Source organism: Budorcas taxicolor, chromosome 23 (assembly GCF_023091745.1).
Source record: "Budorcas taxicolor isolate Tak-1 chromosome 23, Takin1.1, whole genome shotgun sequence".
Taxonomy (NCBI): Eukaryota; Metazoa; Chordata; class Mammalia; order Artiodactyla; family Bovidae; genus Budorcas; species Budorcas taxicolor.
This window is the reverse complement of record NC_068932.1, coordinates 39,899,387-39,924,407: the sequence shown is the minus strand read 5'-3', so window position 1 is coordinate 39,924,407 and position 25,021 is coordinate 39,899,387. Positions and strand designations below refer to the sequence as shown.

At 43.8% G+C, this 25,021-nt stretch overlaps 1 protein-coding gene across 1 annotated transcript in view; it reads right to left on the bottom strand.

The window, feature by feature from the left end:
* PLPP4 (phospholipid phosphatase 4) overlaps positions 1-25,021 on the bottom strand; it is a 145,142-nt gene that overhangs the window by 48,481 nt on the left and 71,640 nt on the right. The window contains exons 6-7 of the mRNA XM_052660823.1: positions 24,365-24,428; positions 22,295-22,419 (exon numbers count right to left, since the gene is read on the bottom strand). Coding sequence (XP_052516783.1) covers positions 22,295-22,419; positions 24,365-24,428 — 189 coding nt within the window. The remainder of the gene's footprint in view (positions 1-22,294; positions 22,420-24,364; positions 24,429-25,021) is intronic.

The window sequence follows — 25,021 nt, the reverse complement described above, 5'->3', positions numbered from 1 at the left end:
ACATTCCTGTATTGGGCCAAAGGCCTCCAAAGCACCTCTTCTCTCCTTGGGAAGGTGCCAGCTCCTCTGCAATGAACTTGCACCGCTAGCCTGTGCTACTGCAAATCCCATCTGTCATAAAGAGACTGAAGGAGGCTGAGTAACAACCGGTGGTTCCCAGGTTGACTCCGACTGGTTAGGACAACCATCCCAGCCCTACTCAGAGGCTTCCTTTGCATCTCAAGCGACTGCCTCCCTAAATCATGTTATTCACCTCAAGAACTGAGAACTGTGCTTCAGCTTTAGCCACCATCCAATAAGGAAAACAATGGATGACTTGGCAGATGATGACTTCCAATCCCATGGTCTAAGGTCAGGCTATGTCTCTGGTGATTTGTACCTGGGCCCATGCTGGCTGACATTCTGGCTGACTGCACTCCGGTATCCCTGCTGCTGTGAACTTTCTAGATGTGGGTGCAACTGTTCACCAACCTTCTAGGAAATGAATCTCCAGCAGGCCTCCCACTTCTCAGCCTGCAGCCATCAGGCAAGCGTGCCATGCTGTGGGCATTGATTTGGCCTTGTCCAGAAGCCTGGCTCAAGGGAGGCTCTTTGAAACACACAATGGTTTTTAAGAAGGATCTAAGTGGCATGCCATAATTCTTAAATACATAGGAGGCCATGATCAGAGAAATCTTTTTTTAACTTTTTACTTTTGTTTTAAAAAATTGTAAGACAGTGAGTTTCTGAAGGTATAGATCTGTTGTTTAGTTGCTCAGTCATGCCTGACTCTTTATGACCCCCACGGACTGTAGCCTACCAGGCTCCTCTGGCCACGAAATTCCCAGGCAAGAATACTGGAGTGGGTTGCCATTTCCCTCTCCGGGGGATCTTCCTGACTCAGGGATCGAACTTGCGTATCCTGTATTGCAGGCGGATTCTCTACCACTGAGTCACCTGGGAACCCCAGATAGATCTGTACATAGAATCAAATTAATACCGTAGGTGTAGACAGGAGAACCACTGCAAGAGGAGTATGTTGACTGAATATACTGCATGAATCTCACAGCAAAACCCCTGCCCTGAAGGACATTATTAAGATGCAATAATCAAACACTCATTTTTCAGTAGGCAACTCAACTGGATGCATCTATAACCTGCTGTCATATAATGTAAGAAACAAACACATTTGAATCAACACACGTTGGCCAGATTCTGTTTTGTTTCGCTCTTGCTTTCCCATTGCTGCCGAAGGGGACAGAGACCAGTGTCTTCTGATCTTTCCCAGAGTCAGAGCTCAAGGGGGATTGGGCACTAAATCATCACATTTAATTTTCCCCACACCTTAAATGGTAGGCATTACAAATCCCATTTTACAGATGACTAAACTGAGGCAGAAACTCATGAAGCAATTTGCCCAAGAGCACATCATTGCAAAGTAATGGAGCCAGGCCAAACTCACATCTGTCTGAATCTGAAAATAATTCTACTCTTTCTATCATAACTAATACCAAAGTGTTCTTAAGTATGAAATTATTTATGTAGAGAAATCTAATGATTACAAAAGCAAATTTATCATTTTTTACCCCATGATAGGTCTTAAAATGGCATTCTTTGGACAGTCAGCAATGCATAGTTACAAATATAAAAAAATAAATAAATGTTCTAATTGAATAAGTGGTTAGACCAGAAATCCAACAGTCTTAAACTTATCTAAGTGCCCTGGCTCTCTTCTCCACAGGCACCAAGATGATGGTTGGGGATGCTTGGGGTTCTTCTGATGAGAATGTCCTCATGCACTTCTCCTTCCAAATTGTCCCAGACACCTCTGATTATGTAAGAGACACTACTTAATAATTATGCATTAGGTACCTTCCTTAGTTGTATATGTCAGGCTTGTAATTAAGTGTCTATTTGAGTAGTAATTTGTTTAATGTCCACAGCTGTCCATCAGGGCTGCCAAGAAAGGTTGTTGAAAATGCTCACTGCCCAAGGGCTCCCACCTGATGAAGCACACCTGCTTTCACTGATGATGCCCCGTACCCGGGACTGCATCTGCCGGGAGCAAGAGACGCCTTACCCTGATGGGCTTAAGGCACCATATGGCTCACTGAGGCCGTGCTCTGGAAAGGCTGCGAGGACAGGAATGGTGTCTGCCTCCTCTCGCACCGCAAGTAGACCTGGCACATAGTAGGTCTCCATGAAACACGGGTTGAATAAATGGCTGAATCGCTAAAGAAATGAGCAAATGAATACTTTCTGAAATACTTACAGGGTATTTGGAATTCTACCTAAGATATTGTGACAAAGGCCAGATCATGAAATACGTGGCAGCATCCCACTTGTTTTTCTTTTTTGCTTTGTTCGGTCGCGTCATGCGGCATGTGGAATCTTAGTTTCCTGACCAGGGATCGAACCAGCACCCTCTGCTTCCCTGCATTGGAAGCACGGAGTCTTAACCACTGAACCTCCAGGGAAGTCCCTCTGGATTTTGTAGCTAAATCCTAACAACAGGAGGAGACAAACCTCTGAACATAAGACCAAGTAATGAAGTGACACGGGCAGTTCTTCACTGGGCTCCCTGGCTCTACGCAGTCAGCAAATGCCAGTCACTTTTCTTCTTTTCCAGAAGGGAATAATTTTGAAAGAAAGTAAATGGACTCTTGTCTTATTTGTAAGGTGTGGTAAAGAATATCCAGGCCAGAAACCTGAACATTTGATCAAAAGGCCATATTAGTGAAGGACAAAAATATGAGCCATATATATATATATATTTTTTTTTTTTAAAGTTACTAGTCACCGTGGGATCTGAAGTCTGTTGAGTTTCACCTAGCCTCTAACTAGTAAATGAAACATAAATAAAGCCATGTGTTTTTCCTCCCTTCTTCCCCTTCCTTCCTTGCTTTTGATGAAAAACTGTAGAGATTCTTATGGTCTGGAAAACTGAGGGAGATAATCCTATGAGAGAAAACCAATTAAAACTGAATCAATTTATTGGCAGAAATAAACACAAAGACACTCTCAAATAAATTTTAACTTCTGAATATGTTTGCTTACAAAAACAAGCGAAGACTCAGGAAGGCCAAAGCTCTGGAGTAAAGAAGCTCGTTGGTCTCTCCTCCCAGGAGTCCCCAGCTCCCAGCCCCCAGGCCCCACTCCAGGCTTCCAGGCAGAAAGGACCCTCACCCACAGTGTCATCTTGGCCTCTGCAGGCATTATCAGGATTAACCAGCTCTGCAGGAGGAGTCAGAGACAGGATCTAGTCACAAAGCACCTACTGGGTGCTCAGCACAGTACAAGTGGCTTCACAGCCTTTATCCCTTTCAATACTCACCACATCTTTGGGAGGGTTTTTTTTTTTTTTTTTTTTTTTACACTCTAAGCAAAGCCTTGATTTTCAAGGCAAAAGTACATTTTTTTTTTTTTCCACTTTCTGTTCTTGGCATAAATTTTAATTATTTCCAGTAGAACCAAGACCTCCTGAACCCCTTTCAGTGTCATCTAAAGCTTGAATTTCCTCAATTTCTGGGTAAAATATCCATTCACAAATAAGTTGTGCAATTCGACCACCCTTTTGGACTTCAAACTTTTCTTTGCCAAAATTAAACAGAACAACACCAACATCTCTATAATCTTCATCTAGGACACTCCTACTTCTATGAAATGTTTTGCCAAGTCAGAACATGGAGCTTCCCTCCCATAGCACCTAGAAGGAAGAGCTATCTGAATGTTGGTTTTCACAAGGACTTTTTCCATCGGTGGTATTGTGTAATCGTAGACCCTGTACAGATCATAGCCCGAGGAACACATGGACCCCGTGGTTGGGGCGGTGGTGTGTTCCCAGAGCTGGGCAAAGCAGAGCCTCATGCCTTCCTCCTCCACAGCCAGGCCCCACCTGCTGGGGGAGATGACTTGAGCCTCTTGAGAGCTGGGCAGGGTGGGCAGAGCATCAGCACAAGAGGGAGCAGGGGAAACAGAGCCTTTGGGAGGTATTTTTAAACCCTCTTTCAAAACTGATGACAGCGGCTGAAAAAGTATTCCATCACTCAAAATGAGTTCTGAAACCTCATCTCAACTATATCCCTTCATCTCTTAAAAAGTGAAAGAGAAGACTGAAAAGTCAAGTGTTTGCCATGGAATGACATTGCTGCTTAGAAGGAGAGCTGACCACATTATTCTAACAGCTCGGATCCCTTTCTTACTCTAGACAAATGAAGGCAGGGGAATTCTGAAAACTCAGTGTTGGTGGTGAATTTGGAGTCCTGAACATCATGAGAAACGCTGGACTGGAAGAAACACACGCTGGAAGCAAGACTGCCGGGAGAAATATCAATAACCTCAGATATGCAGATGACACCACCCTTATGGCAGAAAGTGAAGAGGAACTCAAAAGCCTCTTGATGAAAGTGAAAGAGGAGAGTGAAAAAGTTGGCTTAAAGCTCAACATTCAGAAAACGAAGATCATGGCATCCGGTCCCATCACTTCATGGGAAATAGATGGGGAAACAGTGGAAACAGTGTCAGACTTTATTTTTTGGGCTCCAAAATCACTGCAGATGGTGACTGCAGCCATGAAATTAAAAGACGCTTATTCCTTGGAAGAAAAGTTATGACCAACCTAGATAGTATATTCAAAAGCAGAGACATTACTTTGCCAACTAAGGTCCGTCTAGTCAAGGCTATGGTTTTTCCTGTGGTCATGTATGGATGTGAGAGTTGGACTGTGAAGAAGGCTGAGCGCTGAAGAATTGATGCTTTTGAACTGTGGTGTTGGAGAAGACTCTTGAGAGTCCCTTGGACTGCAAGGAGATCCAACCAGTCCATTCTGATGGAGATCAGCCCTGGGATTTCTTTGGAAGGAATGATGCTAAAGCTGAAGCTCCAGTACTTTGGCTACCTCATGCGAAGAGTTGACTCATTGGAAAAGACTCTGATGCTGGGAGGGATTGGGGGCAGGAGAAGAAGGGGACGACCGAGGATGAGATGGCTGGATGGTATCACGGACTCGATGGACGTGAGTCTGAGTGAACTTCGGGAGATGATAATGGACAGGGAGGCCTGGCGTGCTGCGATTCATGGGGTCGCAAAGAGTCGGACACGACTGAGCAACTGAACTGAACTGAACTGAACACACTTTTGGAGCATAAATGTAGCTTCAGTTGAGTCTTTATTCAATTAAGTTAAGAGATCAATTAGCTCAATAAATATTTGGGGGCATCTATAGTGAGCCATTCACTGTGCAGGCCCTGGGAACATCTCAGTTCTCGACATAATCAAGTCCCTGCTTTCATGGAGTGGGCACAGATTTTAAAAAAACAGGTAAACAACCAGGATAATTACAGACTCAACTATGTGCTATGACAAGAATGCTGAGAAAAGTGTCAGAGTATTCAGAGTGGTTTTCCTGAACAAAGCCACCTTCAGGCTGAAATTCAAGGATAAGCAGGAGCTAGTCATGGTGATACCTTGGTCTGGGTGCCCTCAGGAGAAGACACTGAGATGGGTTCAAGTGCAAGTAGCTGCCTAGGAAGATGATCCCAGTTAACATTGGTGGAAAGTGAGACAAGGATGGGCCGGAAGCCGAGAAAGCATATGACATCAAATAAGTTATTCTGTGGGCAGCAAGAGCTCGATCCCCCAGGGGAACTCTTGGAGACACTGTAAAATACACAATCAGACCTATCCCACCTAAGGGGCAAGGGAGCTGGGGTATTTATACACCATCTCCTGGAAATCGCTAGCCGAGGGGTGCTCTAGGGAGCAGGATAAGCATTCATCCCCTATGTGCCTAGTCTGTCCTGAGCATAGACAGACAGGGTTCTGGCAGCCAGCAGAAGCCTCAGAGAGAGAAGCAGGTATTGGTAGTTGGAAACTGACGTGCAGGACTAGTAAGTGCTAAAGAAATATGAGTGGGTTCTGATAGCATTTGAGAGCTGTGGGAGAAGGGTAAGTTCAAAGCCAAGGAAGAAACAAACAAGAATGTCTCATGTTGAGGGGGCTGTCAAGAGTTGGGCTCTGAAATCAAAAGTCTGGGTTAAAGTCAGATGATTTAGGTACAAATGCCAGTTTGGGGACACGTTGGCTGTGTGACATTGAGAAAAATGATTATCTTCTCTCAGCCTCAGTTTCCTCATCTGGATAAGAAAACTAACAAGCAAAACCAATACAATATTGTAAAATTTTAAAAAAAAAAATGAGTTCTGACCTCAGAGGTATGTTGTGAAGATTCAAAGGGACAAGTCCTTTACAGCCACTAACACAATCCCTGACGTGCTTGACATGATCAATAAATGATATCCTTTTGCATTATCATCAAAAGGATAGGGTTGCTGGAATGTAGGAAGTAGGGGTTTGGGGGAGGGGAGCAGGACATGAGGGGAAGAGGCAACAAGGGTCAGATCATTCAAGGTCTGAAGACTCTGGATTATCCCTGAGATGTGCTGGAAGTCACTGCAGAGTTTGAAGCTATAGAGTCACCTGATATCATCATTCTAGAATGTCCTACTCATCAAAGGGCTCAGTGGGCCTGCTGAGCAGGAGACAAGGATTCGATCCCTGAGTCGGGAAGATTCTCTAAAAGCAAATGGCAACCCACTCCGTATTCTTGCCTGGGAAATCCCATGGACAGAGGAGCCTGATGGACTACAGTCCATGGAGTTGCAAAGAGTTGGACACAACTTAGCGACTAAACAACAACTCTTCAAAGGCTCGAAATGCTTTATCTACTTCTGTATCCCAGTGCTAATTCTGCTGCTGGCATGAAAGGAAGGCACTATTTAGCAGTAATTAGCAGACTCCAGAGGCAGATGGGTGGAAAGAAGCATTGGCTTGAATCACCCAACAACTGCACACACTTGGCTGTGGAATGATCTGCTTCATTTGCCTTCAGCAGACTTAACTTCCTAATTAAGTTGGCTCCAGCCAACATTCAAATGACTTTGCATTTTCCAAGTAGATGCCAAAAGAGGCCAGAGAGATGGCCCCCAAAGCCAGTGGGAGAAATGAGGAAGCAGGTCTGGAATGAAATACATCCTGTGGAGACCCTCATGGGAATAACTTATGTACATACATGAGTTCTAGCCAAAAGGGAAAAGAAACCACACTAGTTCTAACGATATGCACACTAGATATGAATCTTTGAAAACACAAAGAATGGACTTGGTGTGGTTCTAAAGCCAAAAGATAATGTTTCCATGGCAGGTGCCCAGCTGAGGCTGGGACTGGGACAGTTTCCAGAGAATGGGATTGTAGAACAGTATTATCTTATATTTATCTACCTTTATCCCTTCCTTCCTTCCATCTATCTATATCCCAAAAGATGTCCACTGCAGAAGACATGTGGTTATCTGAATTTTTATTTTTAGAACATATCTAAAATCACTGCAGATTTTGATTGCAGCCATGAAATTAAAAGACACTTACTCCTTGGAAGGAAAGTTATGACCAACCTAGATACCATATTCAAAAGCAGAGCCATTACTTTGCCAACAAATGTCTGTCTAGTCAAGGCTATGGTTTTTCCAGTGGTCATGTATGGATGTGAGAGTTGGACTGTGAAGAAGGCTGAGCACCGAAGAACTGATGCTTTTGAACTGTGGTGTTGGAGAAGACTCTTGAGAGTCCCTTGGACTGCAAGGAGATCCAACCAGTCCATTCTAAAGGGGATCAGTCCTGGGTGTTCTTTGGAAGGAATGATGCTCAAGCTGAAACTCCAGTACTTTGGCCACCTCATGCAAAGAACTGACTCATTGGAAAAGACTCTGATGCTGGGAGGGATTGGGGGCAGGAGGAGAAGGGGACGGCAGAGGATGAGATGACTGCATGGCATCACCAACTCGATGCACATGAGTTTGAGTGAACTCCCGGAGTTGGTGATGGACAGGGAGGCCTGGAGTGCTGCAATTCATGGGGTCGCAAAGAGTCGGACACGACTGAGCGACTGAACTGAACTGAACATCTTGAATGATCCCTGGGCCCAAATTTGGAAAACTGAATTAAAAGTCAATGATTTGAAACAGTGATAAAAGAAACACCCACACAAACTAGCTTACTATCCAACAATTATTCCTTTATAATTCAAGTCCATTCTACCATCATGGGCCAAGAACAAGCTCTCTGAGGAGTCTAGGGCCCTCACATCCACAAGAAGTCATTACATGCAATGGGAGAGAGAATGGAGAGTAGAGGACATTTCATAATGATTAAAGAAAGGGTCAGACAACAAGAATGTACAGCAATCATAAATGTGTGAGTGCCAATAGAAAGCGCTCCAAAACACATGAAGCAAAACCAGCAAAACAAAGAGGAGAAACAGACAAAATCTATAAGCATAGTGAACACTATCCAAACTCTTAATTGATAACAATGAGACAAAGAAAAATAATTAGAAATCTCTGAATGACAACATCTTAATCAACACACATGGAATGCCACACCCCAAAAATTCAGAATATGTTTTCGGGTGTGAATGAAAGATCCACCAAGATAAAGAATATGCTAGGCAATAAAACAAATCTCCATAAATTTCAAAAGACTGAAATTTTCACAAGTATGTTTTCCAGTCACAATAAAACTAAGTTAACAATTCATTACATTAAAATAGCTGGGAAAGTCTCCAATATTTGGAAATTTAAAAATTCACTTCTGAATAACACATAGATCAAAGAAGAAATCACAGGGATATTAGAAAATATTTTGAACATAATAACAATAAAATACAATATAACAAATTTTGTGGGGTATAGCTAAAATAGAGACATTTATAGCTTTAAATGATGACATTAGAAAGGAAAAAAATCTTTAAATAATTATATTTAAATTTCTAACTTAAGCAAGAAAAGTATGAGCAAATTAAGCACAAATTAAAAGCAAGGAAGCAATGAAGATAAGAACCAAAATCAACAAAGCAGAAAAGACATAAAAATAGAAAAAATAAAGACAAAGCAGGTTTTTTGAAAAGTTTAATAAAATCAATAAACTGCGAGTAAGTTAATCAAAGAAAAAAAAGATCAGAAACAAATTACTATATCAGAAATAGAAGCGGGCCTAGTACCACCAATCTTAACAGACATGAAAAAGTCAATAAGGTAATATTAGGAACACCTTTATGTTAACAAACTCAACGGTATAGATAAATGTACAAATTACTTTAAAATCACAATTTATCAAAAGTGACACAAGGGAGTTTCACTTCCACATGAGCATATGAGAAGCTCTGGGGACCCCACTTCCAAGCTAAACTGGAAAACATTACTAAAAATATAATCAAGTCTCTGGAAGTGATCCTAAGAGCATACAGCAAATGAAGAAATAGTCATTTAAGAAGACACTAAAACTCAGTAGGGACAGTGAAAATCTCTGGCATCGGAACCTTGATCCATTCTTGCTCCTTCCCTCCCAGTCTAGTGTGAAGGAAGGTCCATCCCAGATGGATACGGCCTAGAACACAGGGCTCCCCCTCCCTCTTCTCACAGCTCCTAGTCAAGGGCAATGGTATCCTGCTGGGAGAGACAGGCTGCTGGTATTCATCACCCTGAAGATCAGAAGCTATTGTGCTCCCCTCCTTCCAGTCCTCCTTCAAGTCCTAGCCATGAGCATCACTCAGAAGGAACCTGTCATTGTCCCTATCTTCAGCTCCAGAAACAAGGCTCGGGAAGACACATCTTAAAACAGAGAACTCTGGAGCTCTTCTCAAAGGAACTGATTTTATTTGAACATGGTCAAGTTCAAGCCTTAAGGGCGCACTCGGAAACACTCAAGGTTGTGATGAAAAGCAATTAAGAGGAAAATGGGAGCTTCACTAGAGATATGAACTAAATAATACATGTTAACTCTTCTTTTCAAATTCTGCTGATTGAGTGTAATCCCAATTATAATGCCAGGAGACTTTCTTATGAAAATTCATAAACTGATTCCACAGCATATATTTTGGAAAAGTAAAGAACCTATAATTGCCAAAGTAACCTTGAGAAAAAAAAAAAAAAAGAACAAAGATGAAAGACCCCAGCTGCCTGACTTCAACAGACCTACCATAAAGCTACAGTAATCAATACAGTGCAGTTCCAGAAAAAGAATAGGCGGACAGATTAATGACCGTTATAGAGAGTACAGAAATAGAACCACACTTGTATGGTCTGTTAATTTCTGCAAAGGCACTGAAGCTACTTGATGGTGAAAGGAAAAATTGTTTCAATAAATGGTGCTAAAATGGATATACATGCAAAAAATATTAACTTTTAAACACTGTCTCACACAATGAACAAAAATCAACTTGGTTTTAAATATAAAACCAAAACCATAAAGCTTTTGAAGAAAACATATGAAGACAAGTTTATAACTGGAAGGTGGGAAAGATTTTTTACATAGAACGCAGAAAGCAATAACCACAAATGGAAAAAGTGACAAGTAAGATTTAATCAAAATTTAAAACTGCTCATCAACAGACACTATTAAGAAAATGAATAGGCAAGCCACTGATGGGAGAACATATTCACAAAACATTTATTTGACACAAGGCTTCTAAACAGAATATGAAGAAACATCACCAGTTAATCGCAAGTAGACAAAAATAATTAATGGAAAAAGGATTTGAACAGACACTGCACCAAGGAAGATATGAGAACAGCCAGTAGGCAAATGAAAATGTCAGTGACATCGTTAGTATTAGAGAAGTACAATGAGACACTGTACACACCCACCAAAATGACTAAGCAAACTAAAAAGACCAGTAACAGCAAATGTTGGTAAAGACCCAGTGTACCCGAAATTTTCACACATTGCCAGGGGGAATGTAAACCAGCACAAGCATTTTGTGAAAATATCTGGCAGTTTCTTCAAAGGTTAAACATATCCTAATGTTTTTATGTTAGCAATATCACTCACAGATATTTGGCCAAGATAAATGTCAGCACAGTTCACTAAAAGAACTGCACACAAATGTTCATAGCAGCTTAATTCACAATTGAAATAACCAGAAAAACAAAAAACTGTGGAATAGTCATTACAATGAAATATACTGCAGCAATAAAAAATAACAAATTATGGATGCTTATAACAATGTGGATGAACTTCAAGATATTATACGGAGCAAAAACTGCCAGACTCAAAAAGAATACACTGCATTATTCCATTTAGATGAAGTTCTAAAGTAGGCAAAGCTAATCTAAAGGTTAAAAAAAAAACAACAGTGCAGTGGTTATTTCAAGAGAATGAAGATTGGAAATGAACATAAAGAACCTTCTGAGGTGATAGAAATACCTTAGATTGTGATAGGAATATGGATTACATAATGAGTCCACTTCTTAAGACTGAAGGGCAATGACTTATGCATTTCAATGTAAATTTTACCTTAAAATGCTAAAATAATTTTTTAAAAGCTATACTACCATGTGTAAAATAGATAGCTAGTGGGAACCTGCTATGAAGAAAAAGGGGCTCAACTCAGTGCTCTGTGATGGCCTGGATGGGAAGGGTGGGGCTGGGGGTGAGAGGGAGAGCCGAGAGGGAGAGCCGAGAGGGAGGGGAGATATGAATACATACAGCTGATTCAATTCCTTGTACAGCAGAGATGAACACAGCGTAGTAAAGCAGCTATGCTCCAATAAAAAGAACCTGTCAGCATTCTTCAGTGGTGGTAGGAAATGGGCAGAGAAAAACAGGAAGGAAGAAGGGCAGATTCTTATACTTGGAGCATGTGGGGATTCATTAGCTCTGTTTTCTTTTATATGTCTGAATTTCTTTATAATAAAAAATTTAAAAAGAAAGACAGAAATAAAAAGGCATTAGGCTTTAATTACAACCTTTGAATCTGACCGTGATCTTTTTTTCATGGAAGTCAAATGGTGAGCCAAGTCTTTGAGGGAGAGTACTTTAAATTAATTAAACAGCAACCATTTTTAAAAATACTCTATTTATTCAGACCAAGAACCTGAAGAGTGGATGAATTTAACATATGAAAGATCAATTTCTTCCATATATTTGCCTAATTGTCCGAGAATGGGGCTCTCAGCCCCATTGACATTTGCAGCTGGATCCTTCTTTGTCATGAGGACTGTCCTCTTCACTGTAGGACGTTTGGTGGCATCCCTGGCTTCCACAGAGGAGATGCCAGTAACACCCTCTAAACATGCCCTTGTGACAACCACAAATGTCTCTGGACTTTGCTAATGTCCCCTAGGGGGCAAAATTGTCCAGTTGAGAACTACTGCGCAAGAATACTCATTCCCAACCAAGACCATATAGCCCTCATTGTTCAGTCGCCCAGTCATATCCGACTCTGAGACCCCACGGAGTGTAGCACGCTAGGCCTCCCTGCTCCTCACCATCTCCCAGAGTTTGTCCAAATTCATGTCCATTGCATTGGTGATGCCACCCAGCCATCTCATCTTCTGACGTCCTCTTCTCTTTCTGCCCTCAAACTTTCCCAGCATCAGGGGCTTTTCTAGTTAGTCAGCTGTTCACATCAGGTGACCAAAATACTTGAGTTTCAGCTTTAGCGTCAGTCCTTCCAGTGAGTATTCAGGGTTGATTTCCCTTAAGATTGACTGGTTTGATCTCCCTGCTGTCCAGCAGACTCTCAGGGGTCTCCTCCAGCACCACAGTTTAAAGGAATCAATTCTTTGGCGCTCTGCCTTCTTTATGGTCCAGCTCTCACAACTATATACAACCACTGGGAAGACCACAGCCTTAACTATAGGGACCTTTGTCAGCTGAGTAATGTCTCTGCTTTTCAACACACTGTCTAGGTTTGTCATAGCTTTCCTGCCAAGAAGCAAACGTCTTCTGATTTCATGGCTGCAGTCACTGTCTGGAGTGATTTTGGAGCCCAAGAAGAGGAAATCCATCGCTACTTCCACCTTTTCCCCTTCTATTTGCCATGCAGTAATGGGATCGGATGTCATGATCTTGACTTTTTCAATATTTAGTTTTAAGCTGTCTCTTTCACTCTCCCTCCACCCTCCTCAAGAGGCTCTTTAGTTCCTCTTCACTTTCTGCCATTAGAGTGGTATCCCCCCAAGGGGACAAAACCTGATTCTTGGGGAGATGAGAAAATTCTAGATATTACAATTTTTTGTGGCCCTCCAAATGGCCATAATATTAATACAATGTATCAGTGGAATTAATACTTCATGGTAGAGAAGAGAAGTTGAGGTGGAAGCCTACAAAAATGAGGATGGGTGATAATGAAAAAAAAAAAAAGATTGAAAAACATCACCCCATAAAGAGGTCTGATTCTTTTTAAAGCCAACTATTTCCTCCAAGGATCTGGTATCCCCAAAGCAAGACTTTCCAGCATTCAGGGGGGTCTTCAGTTCAATGATGAAAAAGTTACAAAATAAGCACAGTTGCTTCCCAGAACCTCTGAAACTGTCCTGGAAGTCTGAGATGAAAGATAATACAAATTTAGGGGAAAAAAGCTAGGAGAGGCTCTTGCCAAGTGTGATGATGTCCCATGACAGGACAATGAATTTGGAAGCTCTTGTTTGTCACTTAGAAGGTAAATCACACAAATCAAACTGACCTCAGATAAGTGACCACCAGTTTGTCCTGGCTGAACATGACCCAATCAGCCCATGTCATTTTATACCATTTGAAGATGGTCTTTTTCAAGCTTCCCATCTAGCAGCAAAATCCCTGGACAGCAGTTTCATTTCATTAAATGATGCAAAACCAATGAATCTTGCATTTTCTTCTGCTCTCCTATTTCCTGTATCTTTTTGCAAAAGTCTGTCTAACCACTCCAAAAACCAGCTGGTTTATAACATTAAATACTCATGCTCGATGGAGTTAAACCTGGCTGCTTAGCATAGATGATATCTTATGATAATTTTTCAATCCATATTTACAAACCCTTTAGATTTGTTCCACAAAAGCAAACTCCCAGACACTCAGCCTACAAAGACCCTTTGGTGTATGCGCTTCACTCTCCAGGACTCTTGTCATTGAAGTAACACTGAGGTTATATGAGAATCTTCTAACATACGGTGCCCCCACACTGAGGCATCAGAACATTACCAAGGTATTTCTGAATTTAAAAGGATAAGGGAAGGAAGGAATAAGAGAGTGATGACTCATTTTGTGTGTCAGCTTGGCTAGGCCATAGTGCCCAGATGTTTGGTCAAACATTTGGTCTGGAAGTTGCTTTGAAGATTATTTTTTAGATGTGACGGGTGTTTACTGTCAGTTGACTTTAAGTTAAGGAGCTCACCCTACATAATGTGGGTGGGCCTCATTCAATTAGTTGAAGGCCTTAGGAGCAAAGACTGAGGTTTCCCAAGTAAGAAATTCTACCTCAAGACTGCCACACAGGGATTTCCCTGCTGGTCCAGTGGTTAAGAATCAGCCTTCCAATGCAGGAGATGCAGGTTCAATCCTGATCAGAGAACTAAGATCTCACATATTGCAGGGCAGCCACTGAGCCTGCGTGCTCTGGAGTCCACGCACCACAACTAGAGAGCCTGTATGCCGCAAGTAAGACCCAACACAGTCACAATAAATAAACAATAAAAAAAGAGACTGCAACCTTGAAATCCTAACCACATTTCCAACCTGCCAGTCCTTGCAGTCTCGCGAGCCATTTCCTTAAAATAACTGTTCGTCTCCCTCTGTGCATACACACATGCTATTGCTTCTGTTTCTCCTGAGAACCCTGACTATGCAAACAGGGAGACTAATTCCATCTTCAATGAAACGAAAAGCACCTCAACGCTACCTGACGATATACGAGGGCGGGAAGAAGCTGGCAGAGCAGATGCTGACTCAGAGAGGAAAGGCACATTGCTATGTGGTTCTGTGGATGGTGATGCCCATGGGAAGCCCCAATGCACCAGGAGGGGCCCTGCAAGGGTTTAAACTGGAGGCAGAGGTACTGCAGAAGGCAGGGGTCAGATGCAGGCTGGACAGGAAAGTCGGTGGAAGTCACCAGAGAGCAGCTGAACTCTCCAGGTCCCCACCTCATCCTCAAACCAGTAAACTGTCACCTCCTCAACTCTTGAAGAAGGTAGAAGGTTTAACCTTCCAAGGCTCTGGGCTTGGAAAAAGCAGTCAAGTGGAGAAAAAGGCTAAACAATCAGGCTGAAAACAGGGGGGCTTAGGGAACGTCTGCAAGGTAACCTGTGAGAATGCAAGCCCCTGGGCTTGGCTTCCAGAATGCCAGATTCATATACACCTGGCCAGAGGAGGAGGGGGAGGGGAGCTCCCGCCAGTGAATAGAATAGTCTCTAAGTAAAGGCCAGATGCTAGCACTCAGAGTCAACCAGTGAAACCCCAGCTCGCTTCCCACCCACTCTTCAGTGAAGCCCACTTAATGGGCTCTGTCCAGTTAGTTTCAGCACTCCCACCTTAAATAAGAACATCCAGCGGAAGATCGCCAGATATGTAAGGAAAGCTAGATATCAAAAAACATGCAGATCAAGAGAAGGCGAGGAGCAGGTGACGCCTGCAGTCAAAGAGAAAAGAGAGAGTGTACCCGTGAGAAAAGGAACCTGATATTATTTTTTTTTGTTAAATCAGAACTCAGGAAAGAGCTCTTGGAAATTAAAAATACAAAATTCATAATAAAATTCAATAGAAGGGTTGGTAAATAAAAATTTTAAACTCTCCTAGAGAGATGAACAAAAACACAAAGAGAAAGACAGTAGGAAATAAAATTAAAAGATAAAATCAACCCAGGAGATTCAACACCTGCCTAACACAGGATCCAGAGGAAAGAAACAGAATACAGAGGGAGGGACACAAAGTTCCAGAGCAGAAGGACCTACTGAGAGACCAGAACAGTAAATATAAAGAAAAAAAATCCCGGAAGGCACATCATTGTGAAACTTCATATGACCAGAGATAAAGCCTCCTAAGAAGTTCCAGAGAGAGAAAGAGAAACATAAGACAAAATCAGGGAATGTCATAGGGTCTCTCTGAAGCACACGGTAAACTAGAATCCTGCACAGAACTGATTTTCAACCTAGAATTCTTCACTCAGCTGGAGAATAGCATAAAGATACTTCAAACATAAATGACCCCAAATACCTGCTCATGTGTACTCTCCTGGGAAATGACAGAAGAAAGAGCTTTACCTCCAAAGGCTTTCCCTGTCCCTGCACTGGAATTCCCAGCTCCCCAAACCCAGAGCACTGTGTGAAAGTGCCTGGCATTTGCCCTGACCGCAGACAGGACAGGGCCATTTCAGAGCACCTGTGCCCTCCTTAAGAGCAAGACTGTGCCTGCAAAACACTGAGTGCCCGAGATGAGTCTGGTAAATCGCCACCAGTCAGGTCTTGAAATTCGTCTGTCATTTAAAGAATGCATCCCATAAGCACTGATTATCCTTCACGACATAGTGACTGAACACCACCACCACCCTGTAAATGCCTCCTTTTTATTCCATAGTGAAGTTCTTGAAAAATGAAACACCTGTGTGCACAATTCAAGTGCACTGGTCTTTTACTAACGCCTTTTTCTTAGACCCTAGTTTCTGAGACCAGCATTAGGTATACAGCAAATTTTAAAAGGTACAGAGACTTCCTATAGATGCTAAGTCCCCCTCCCACCCCGACCTTCACAGCATCCCTCATTATCAACATCCTCCAACAGCTGTTACAACTGACAAACCTACACTGACACATCAGAATCACCCAAAGTCCACAGTTTGCATTAGGCTTCACTCTTGATGCTGTATAGCCTGTGGGTTTCGACAAATGCGTATACAATGACAAGCGTCCGCCACTATAGTGTCACATAAAGCAGTCTCACTGTCCTAAAACTCCTCTGTGCTTGGCCTATTCTTCTGTCCCCCACCAGGAACCCTGAAGTAATGCTTTTTAATACTATTTGGAGTACGGGCAATATGATTGCAGTTTTGTGGGCCAGGTCTCTTTTGCAACTACCAACTCTACCATTATAAAGTAAAAGCCTCCATACACAATATGTAAGTGATGGGCATCTCTGTGTTCCAATCAAACTTTATTTACAAAAACAGGCAGTGCACATGCTGTCATTAGCCAACCCCGGAATACAGTATCACTTTATTCATTCCCACCATTTTATAGAAAAAAGTTTCTTGATACCTTGACTTGGTAATAATAAGGTGGTTTTTTTTTCTTTTTCCAATTTTTCTCTCTGAAATCTGTCCTCTTTCTGCAAGTTGAAACAATACCCAATCAAAAGCTGAGATAATGTGATGAAAGACAGTTCTCTTTTCAGAATACCCTTGCTTGGAAGCCACATCGCCTCTCTCCACTTTAAATCCCAAGCTTCTCAAAACTCTGAAGGAAATCACTTGCTCTTTGAAGCTGTGCCTCACAGAGCCAGTTCCCTAACATGGCTGCCACGGGACACACTGTGGGCTGAAAGGTTGTCACACAAGCCCTTCAGGGCAATGCTGTTTGACTGCTTGTGGTAAACTAAGGAAAAGATCTTTGGTTTCCAAAAGACATTAGTGTTTGTTCTTCTGTTCAAAGAAAACCAACTGTTCTGCAGGATGACATGTGGGCATCGACTACCTACCAGTCACCAACTATCTGTGAACAGAGCAGAAGCAAACCCATGTTTACCCAGAATGGGGGATTCGTCTCCAGAGATCCCTTGGTCCAGAACCCCTGGACCACTCACTCAAGTGTAACCCACAAAAATGGATTTTATTGAAGGGAGAAAGAGCCTGTGTCTCAAAACGGGAGTCCATTGAGGTCACCCCTTTGGAGGTCCACCACTCCTCTAGGGAGCAACGAGTCACATCAACCTCTAGGCGTCCTATCAGCTACAGTAAGAAATCCAGAAAGCAGCACTGATGGTTTTCTAAGTGGATATGGCAGTTGCCTGCAAGGCAATCACTGATCTGTCATAAAAAAGAGCAGAGGAAAATACTCACCGAAAGCCTAGAGGCTAGGGAGGATTCTGTCAGCCAAATAGTAAAAATCTGTAACATTTTAAGCACATCTTAAGCTGCTGCTGCTGCTGCTAAGTCGCTTCAGTCATTTCTGACTCTGTGCGACCCCATAGACAGCAGCCCACCAGGCTCCGCCGTCCCTGGGATTCTCCACGCAAGAATACTGGAGCGGGTTGCCATTTCCTTCTCCAATGCATGAAAGTGAAAACTGAACGTGAAGTCTTAAGCAAAAGATAGTAATAGCCTCTGTCAGAAAGCTTGTCGAGCACAGAAGGGACATCAGCCTCCCATTGGACAAGGCAGCTGGTGGGCAGACCCATCAGGAAATGCATTTGACAAGGTGTGTGTCGGGGTGGGGGGGAGCCTCTAAAAGAAACTTCTGAGGGTCCTGACCGCTACTCTTTGCAACCCAGCAGTCTCCTAGCTTGAGTCATTCACATGAGAGCTATTTCCTTCCCGAGTTTAGATGCAATGGTAGATACAAAACTGTGCTGCAGTCCTCAGATAACCATTTGAAAACCAGGATGAAAACTTCCCCAAAGGGTTTCACTTCTTACTGCTAATAACTTTTGAAGCCCCTTTAAAGCTCAGCACCAAATCTTTGGGAGACCAGAAACTGCAGAGAACTTGAGTGACCCCGCAAGGATACAGATGAAAAGCAGATGGAAGCCGGCCCCAGGTGAATACTATCCCAGGTACATCTGAAAAATGCCAGCCGGGGAATTCCTGATAACAAGGCGACAGGAAATCAATACAGCAGCCCTTCCTCCAGCTGGTACCTACACAACCTCCAATATAGGCCGACTTAAAGCATGACTTCGGAGAGGAAGAAGAAACTCAGAGAGGAAGTGATTATTCCAAACAGATGCTCGACCATAAATACCAGGAACGACTAGAGCCTAGAAGCACCGTGTACCCTAAGCCTTCATACATGCTGTGCCCCTGGCCATATTAACCTCAGGACGCATGTTCTGTCAATCTCCCCTCCCCCACCTCTAAGGCTCTAAAGCCAGACCTGCTCTGTTCACCAGGAAGTGTTCAGTGTAAGCCTCCTCCTTCTTTACTCAGGGCTGCTGTTAAGAGAGGCCTGGGACCGGGGACCTTTCACTGCAGTGCTGCGATGCTTGCACCTGGACACACCTCTCCTTGAGCCACAAAATACAAAGAAACTGTGTGGGACTAAAAGTAACTGCGTACATACGCAGGTGGGGCAAATTCGGGACAAAAGATACAAAGAGACCAAGAAATCCAAAGGCCACTTTAGTGAAGCCTGGAGCACAGAGTGTTGGGAGCAAAAGCAGGGTCCTGCACGGGGTCTCTACGAGTCAGCAACTTCGCTTTCACTTTTCACTTTCATGCATTGGAGGAGGAAACGGCAACCCACTCCAGTGTTCTTGCCTGGAGAATCCCAGGGACAGGGGAGCCTGGTGGGCTGCCGTCTATGGGGTTGCACAGAGTTGGACACGACTGAAGCGACTTAGCAGCAGCAGCAGCAGCACACGCCACAACCTGAGGGGTGGACAAAAATCTAAGCCACCCCTTCGGCCTGATCCCTGGACACACCCCTACCCCCACCCCATATAAGGAGCAGGCTTGCCCCCTGCTCAGGGATTAAGGGAAACCTGTTGCTTGTTCTCACTCTCCCTTGCTGCAGTAGGGCCCCCAGTAAACTTGCCAGTTTCTTGTCTGGCCTCCAGTCATTTCCTATTGACTGGGGAAGGCCAAGAAGCCTGATGGATAACACTGTGACAAATTATCACAAACCTGGGGGCTGAAAATGGAAGAAATGTATTCTCTCCCAGTTCTGGAGACCAGAAGTCCCATATTAAGGTGTTGGCAGGTCCACAGTCCCTCTGAAGGCTTCAGGGGAGACTCCTTCCTGCCTTGTCCAGCTTCTAGTGGCTCCAGGGTTCCTTGGCTTGTGACTGCTGCTGCTAAGTCACTTCAGTCATGTCCGACTCTATGCAACCCCATAGATGGCAGCCCACCAGGCTTCCCTGTCCCTGGGATTCTCCAGGCAAGAACCCTGGAGTGGGTTGCCGTTTCCTTCTCCAATGCATGAAAGTGAAAAGTGAAAGTGAAGTCGCTCAGTCGTGTCTGACTCTGTGTGACCCCATGTACTGTAGCCTACCAGGCTCCTCCACCCATGGGATTTTCCAAGCAATAATACTGGAGTGGGGTGCCATTGCCTTCTCCTGGCTTGTGACTATATCACTTCAATTCCTGCCTCCAACTTCACATGACCTCCTTCCTCATATCTCTAAGTCTCAAAATCCCTCTGCCTTTCTCTTATAAGGACACCTGTCACTGGATTTACAGTCTGCCCTAAAGCCAGGATGAACTCATGTTGAGATCCTTAACTACATCTGCAAATGCTTTTTTTTTTTCTTCCCCAAATAAAGTCACATTCACTGGTCCTGTGGGCTAGGATCTAAGCAAATTTTTTTTTGGTGTCATTATTCAACCCACTAAAGTCTCCAATAAACTAAGGGAGAAAAAGAGTTATTTATTTAAATGAATAGGGACTATGAATCAGTTCAGTCACTCAGTCATGTCCAGCTCTTTGCAACACAATGTAATGCAGCATGCCAGGCTTCCCTGTCCATCACCAACTCCCAGAGCTTGCTCAAACTCATGTCCATTGAGTCAGTGATGCCATCCAACCATCTCATCCTCTGTCTTTCCCTTTTTCTCCTGCCTTCAATCTTTTCCAGCATCAGGGTCTTTTCCAATGAGTCAGTTCTTCGCATCAGGTGGCCAAAGTGTGAATACCTTGTTGTATTTGTTGTTTAACCACCAAAAGCCCAAGACACTATCACATTAGACATTGGCAGGAAGGTCAGCTAGTGTCCTTGAATAATCTGCTGAGTCTGTCTAAGCCTCGCTGTCCCAGTGCACACAGTGGGGACAACCAGACCTGGCAGGGCTGTGGCACAGGCTGATGGAGAGTCACTCAGAGTCCTAGGCACCCCGATATTGCTGACAAGCCCTAATCTCTAGTGACTCTGAGCAAAAATGGCCAACTACTACTCTGCAGGAAAGGCCATCCAATCACTCCTTGGTCCAGCCACTATCAGGATGTGTATTAGCTACTTAGAAAAAAGAAAAAGGATGAGGCTAACAGGCTTGACCAAGGTCAACAACGATCCAACCTGTGGGGAATCAAGGACTTCAAGTCATAAGAGCAGCCAGTCCTTTCCCAAGTGGTCACCTGGGGGCCTGGTTCCTCTCCAGGGATTTCAGAATTGCCAACCTAAATACACAGCCTGCCACTGCCTATGGACTCCCCAGGACACGAGCTGTGGCTCATTTATCTCCATGTCCCCAGCACCTGTCACAATGTCTGGCACCTGAGTCACTCGGTAAACATTGATGGAATGATAGAAGGTGTTACCAGGACACTCTGACTTGGTTTATTTAAAGCATGATACCAAGTACTTGACATTCATGGAGTGGATTAAATAAGATAATGTACTGAAACATTTTAGCATGATGATGCTCCAGAAATGTCAGTGGTCACCATCACTTATTTTAACCCTCACTCCACTAACAGTGGAGGCCTTATCATTCCCAGTCTACAAGTAGGAACGGAGGCACAGAGGTTAAGTCACAGTTCATACTGCATAGCCAGGATTTGTCACACTTCAAAGACCTGCGTGCTGTCCACTACACCACACTGCACCTGGTTCACATTATTTAGTTTAAGGCTGGTCTCAGCTTGAAAGAAAATGAAAGTGAAGTCGCTCAGTCGTGTCTGGACTCCTTGTGACCCCATGGACTGTAGCCTACCAGGCTCCTCCATCCATGGGATTTTCCAGGCAAGAATACTGGAGTGGGTTGCCATTTCCTTCTCCAGGGGATCTTCCCCACCCAGGGATTGAACCTGGGTCTCCCGCATTGTAGGCAGATGCTTTATTGTCTGAGCCACCAGAGAAGTCCCAGCTTACACACCTATAATCAGACTATATATTAGGGGTGACGGGGTGTATGTACCTGTATATATATATACACACATGCTATATGTTGGTACAGTACACACACACACACACACACACACACACACACACACACACACACCTTCATTGAAGGAATAAACTAGAGAGAACACTGAGCTGAAAGGCATAAGGTCCCAGGGAACACGGTTAATTCGCTTGACTGTCAGGATCCTGAATGGAGACTGCCAAAGGGTAAAGTGTCGCAAGTTTCACTTTGCTGCGTTGACAAGAGCCACACATACAATGTTTTATAAACTCCAGAGTCTTGGTCTCAGGCTTATTTCTTCCTGGGGAATGTCTTGTTTCTGAGACAACAGCTCTACAGTGAAGAAAAGTGAACTACACTTGACATTCAAGTATCAATACTTTTCCCTTCACCTAAATTCCCAAAGAGAGTGATCAGGAGACATGACCTAGGAATCAGTCTCCCAGCCAGGGAACTTACAGGAGGAATGGATGCTGGGGAAGCTTTTGCGGCCCTCAGACACCAGATCGGGGTCACCGGTGCAGTGCATTTCTGAGTTCATCACTCCATCTGGAAAGCAGCGGTAAAAGAAATCGGGGCGAGGTCTACAAAAGACACCATGGACAGTCTCAATATAAAACGCTGCCATCACAAACAAACCCCAGCTGACCCCGCCGACCCCTGCTGCTTCCCCAGTTCCTTCTTCTGCCATCAACACTGCAGCCCCCACCGGAAGACACCGTGGGCTTAGGCAAAGCTCAGGCTTCAGGGTCAGAAAGATCTGGGCTGGAACTCCCACTCTGCCACTTACTAGATTTATGACTTAGGTTGTCACATAGCCACCCTCAGTCTCCCCATCTGTAAAAGTACCCACCCAAAAGTGAGGTACTGAGGGTCACGTGAGATGACTTCCGGGAGCCACCTGAGCATAGCGCTAGTGAAATAAAGATGGAGCGATAGCTCCATCGATGGCTCGAGTACTCGGAGGCTGCTACCAGGATCCAAGCCTCCAGGCTCCTCATGGCCCTGGATCTTGAATCTGACAGCCAACTGCCTACACTTCGTTACAGAGCAGGTTTCACTGAGAAGACCTGAAAACCCAGTTCCGAGCTTTGGCACAGTCACCAGGCCAGCTCTTGGTCCAGGTTGTGGGGGAAGGAAGTAGGGGACAAGCTGGCCCCGAGGCCGAGTCACCTGCCACAATCACGGCTAACATGTACTGAGTACTTACTGCATACCAGACCCAGCATTAAGTACCACCCATGGGTCACGTCGATTCTTATGACAACCCTGGGGCAGGTCCTGGAACTTCCTTCATTTCACACGTGTGAAAATGAAGGCTTAGAAAGATCACACTCCTGCCTAAGGTCACACACAGCCAGTAAGTGGCAAAGACAAGCTCTGAACCCCGGCAATTGGATTCCTGCACCTACACACCGCACCCCACATGTGTCCACTTCACTCAAGTGTGGATTCTCACTGTGATGAGTGATGGTGGATTCTTCACATGAATTCAACTAACTCTGCCAGATGCCTGCCATGGACAAGGCTTTCCTAACACTGTAAACACAGTCCCTCGTTTCTGCACATACTGGGTTATAGTTCATATGGTTCTCACTGTGAACTATAAGGGCTCATTGGCCCTCCAGCTCTGGGATCTGAGCCCAATAACAATCTATCAGTATCCATAACATATCAATTATCAATAATCTATCAGAACTGTTGGTGTGCTGTCTCTCCCCTACGTGTGTCTCTAAGTGTGGCTATTCACCTACTGAACCAGAGCCTCAGAGAGGACCTGGGAGTCAGCATTTCATTGGGCCCTCAGCAACTCTAAGCACAGAAAGTCGGAAGGACAATGCAGCCCAAGGTCACTTGCTGACCAATCTATATCCATCTTCTGCCCCCTCGTTGCCTGACCAGGACTGCACACCAAGTAACTGATTGCTAAATACCGAGGTTCCGAGAGGGAAACCAACCTGTCCAAGGCCAACAGCTAGTCAGGGCCTAAGTCAGGTCTCAAACTCAGATCTTTTGACTGTTTTTCTCTACAGAGACCAGCTCGTTTCCAGAGCATTTGGGGGAGAAGGCAAGATAAACAGGAAATAGAAATCATCTCCCGGGAGGGTAAGAGAAATGTGTCAAGAGTCACAGCTCAAACACTAACCCATATCATTTATCCCAGAGAGAATGAAAAATAAGCAAGATTATCTATTTCTTGGATGCCAAAACTGACAAGTGAGAGGGTGTCTGGTGAGGCCCTGGAATACCAGTGGGCTGGAAATGGAAACGGCTTTCTCGACTTCGGTCCCCAAGAAAGTATAGTCATTAGATACTTCTTTACTATTGATGTCCTGCTTACTGAAATAGTGAGTTCATCATTCAAAGGAGAGGCGAGATCTGAGTTGAGGACAGAAACCCCAGAAGGACAACAATTTAAGGGAAAACCAGATGAGCTCCAATCTGTCCCATCCAGTTTCCTGCAGCCAAGGTTTCTACACTGCTGACCTTGAGACTCTAAGTCACTACTTGTTTCTTTTTGGAACTTACCTTCCCACTATCAATTTAATAGTGTTTGTGCAGACTCCATTCAAAGCAAGAGCCAAGGACACAGCTACAAAACAAAACCGACAAACAGAAAAATAACCAGCTGGCTCTCAAATCAAAATTATCATCATTACCATTATCATCATCATTACTTTTCCATCATGCTATTTAATTTATGACCATAGAAATATGAACCAATGCTTTTTAAAAAGGAGGGAAGTTTGAGTGGCTAGAGTAAAATATAATTAGAACCGGACTTTGGACTCTGAAAGTTCATAAAATTCCAAGCCCCTATGACATGAAATTTATCTCTCCTCCTAGACTGAAATTTTCAGTATCACAGAGAAACCCATGTATCATGTTCTGACCTGATAGAACAGATTTAATACTACAGCATGTAGAATTTCTTTTACTGGTAACAAGAAACATAACATTTTATTTCCTTCTGGCAACTTTCTCAGACATAATTCTAATCAGAGCAGCTGCAGGAATCCCTCTGAATACAGGCATGCCCACTCACGCATCACTTCCTTGTTGACCTGTCCCCTACTGACGGCTGTCCACTTGTTATCAAACAAATCACTATTTCTAAGAAGGTGAAGTGTCTCAATACCTCATTACTGGTGTTTGAAAATGTTAGCCCAGGCGGTTCTTTCTGCC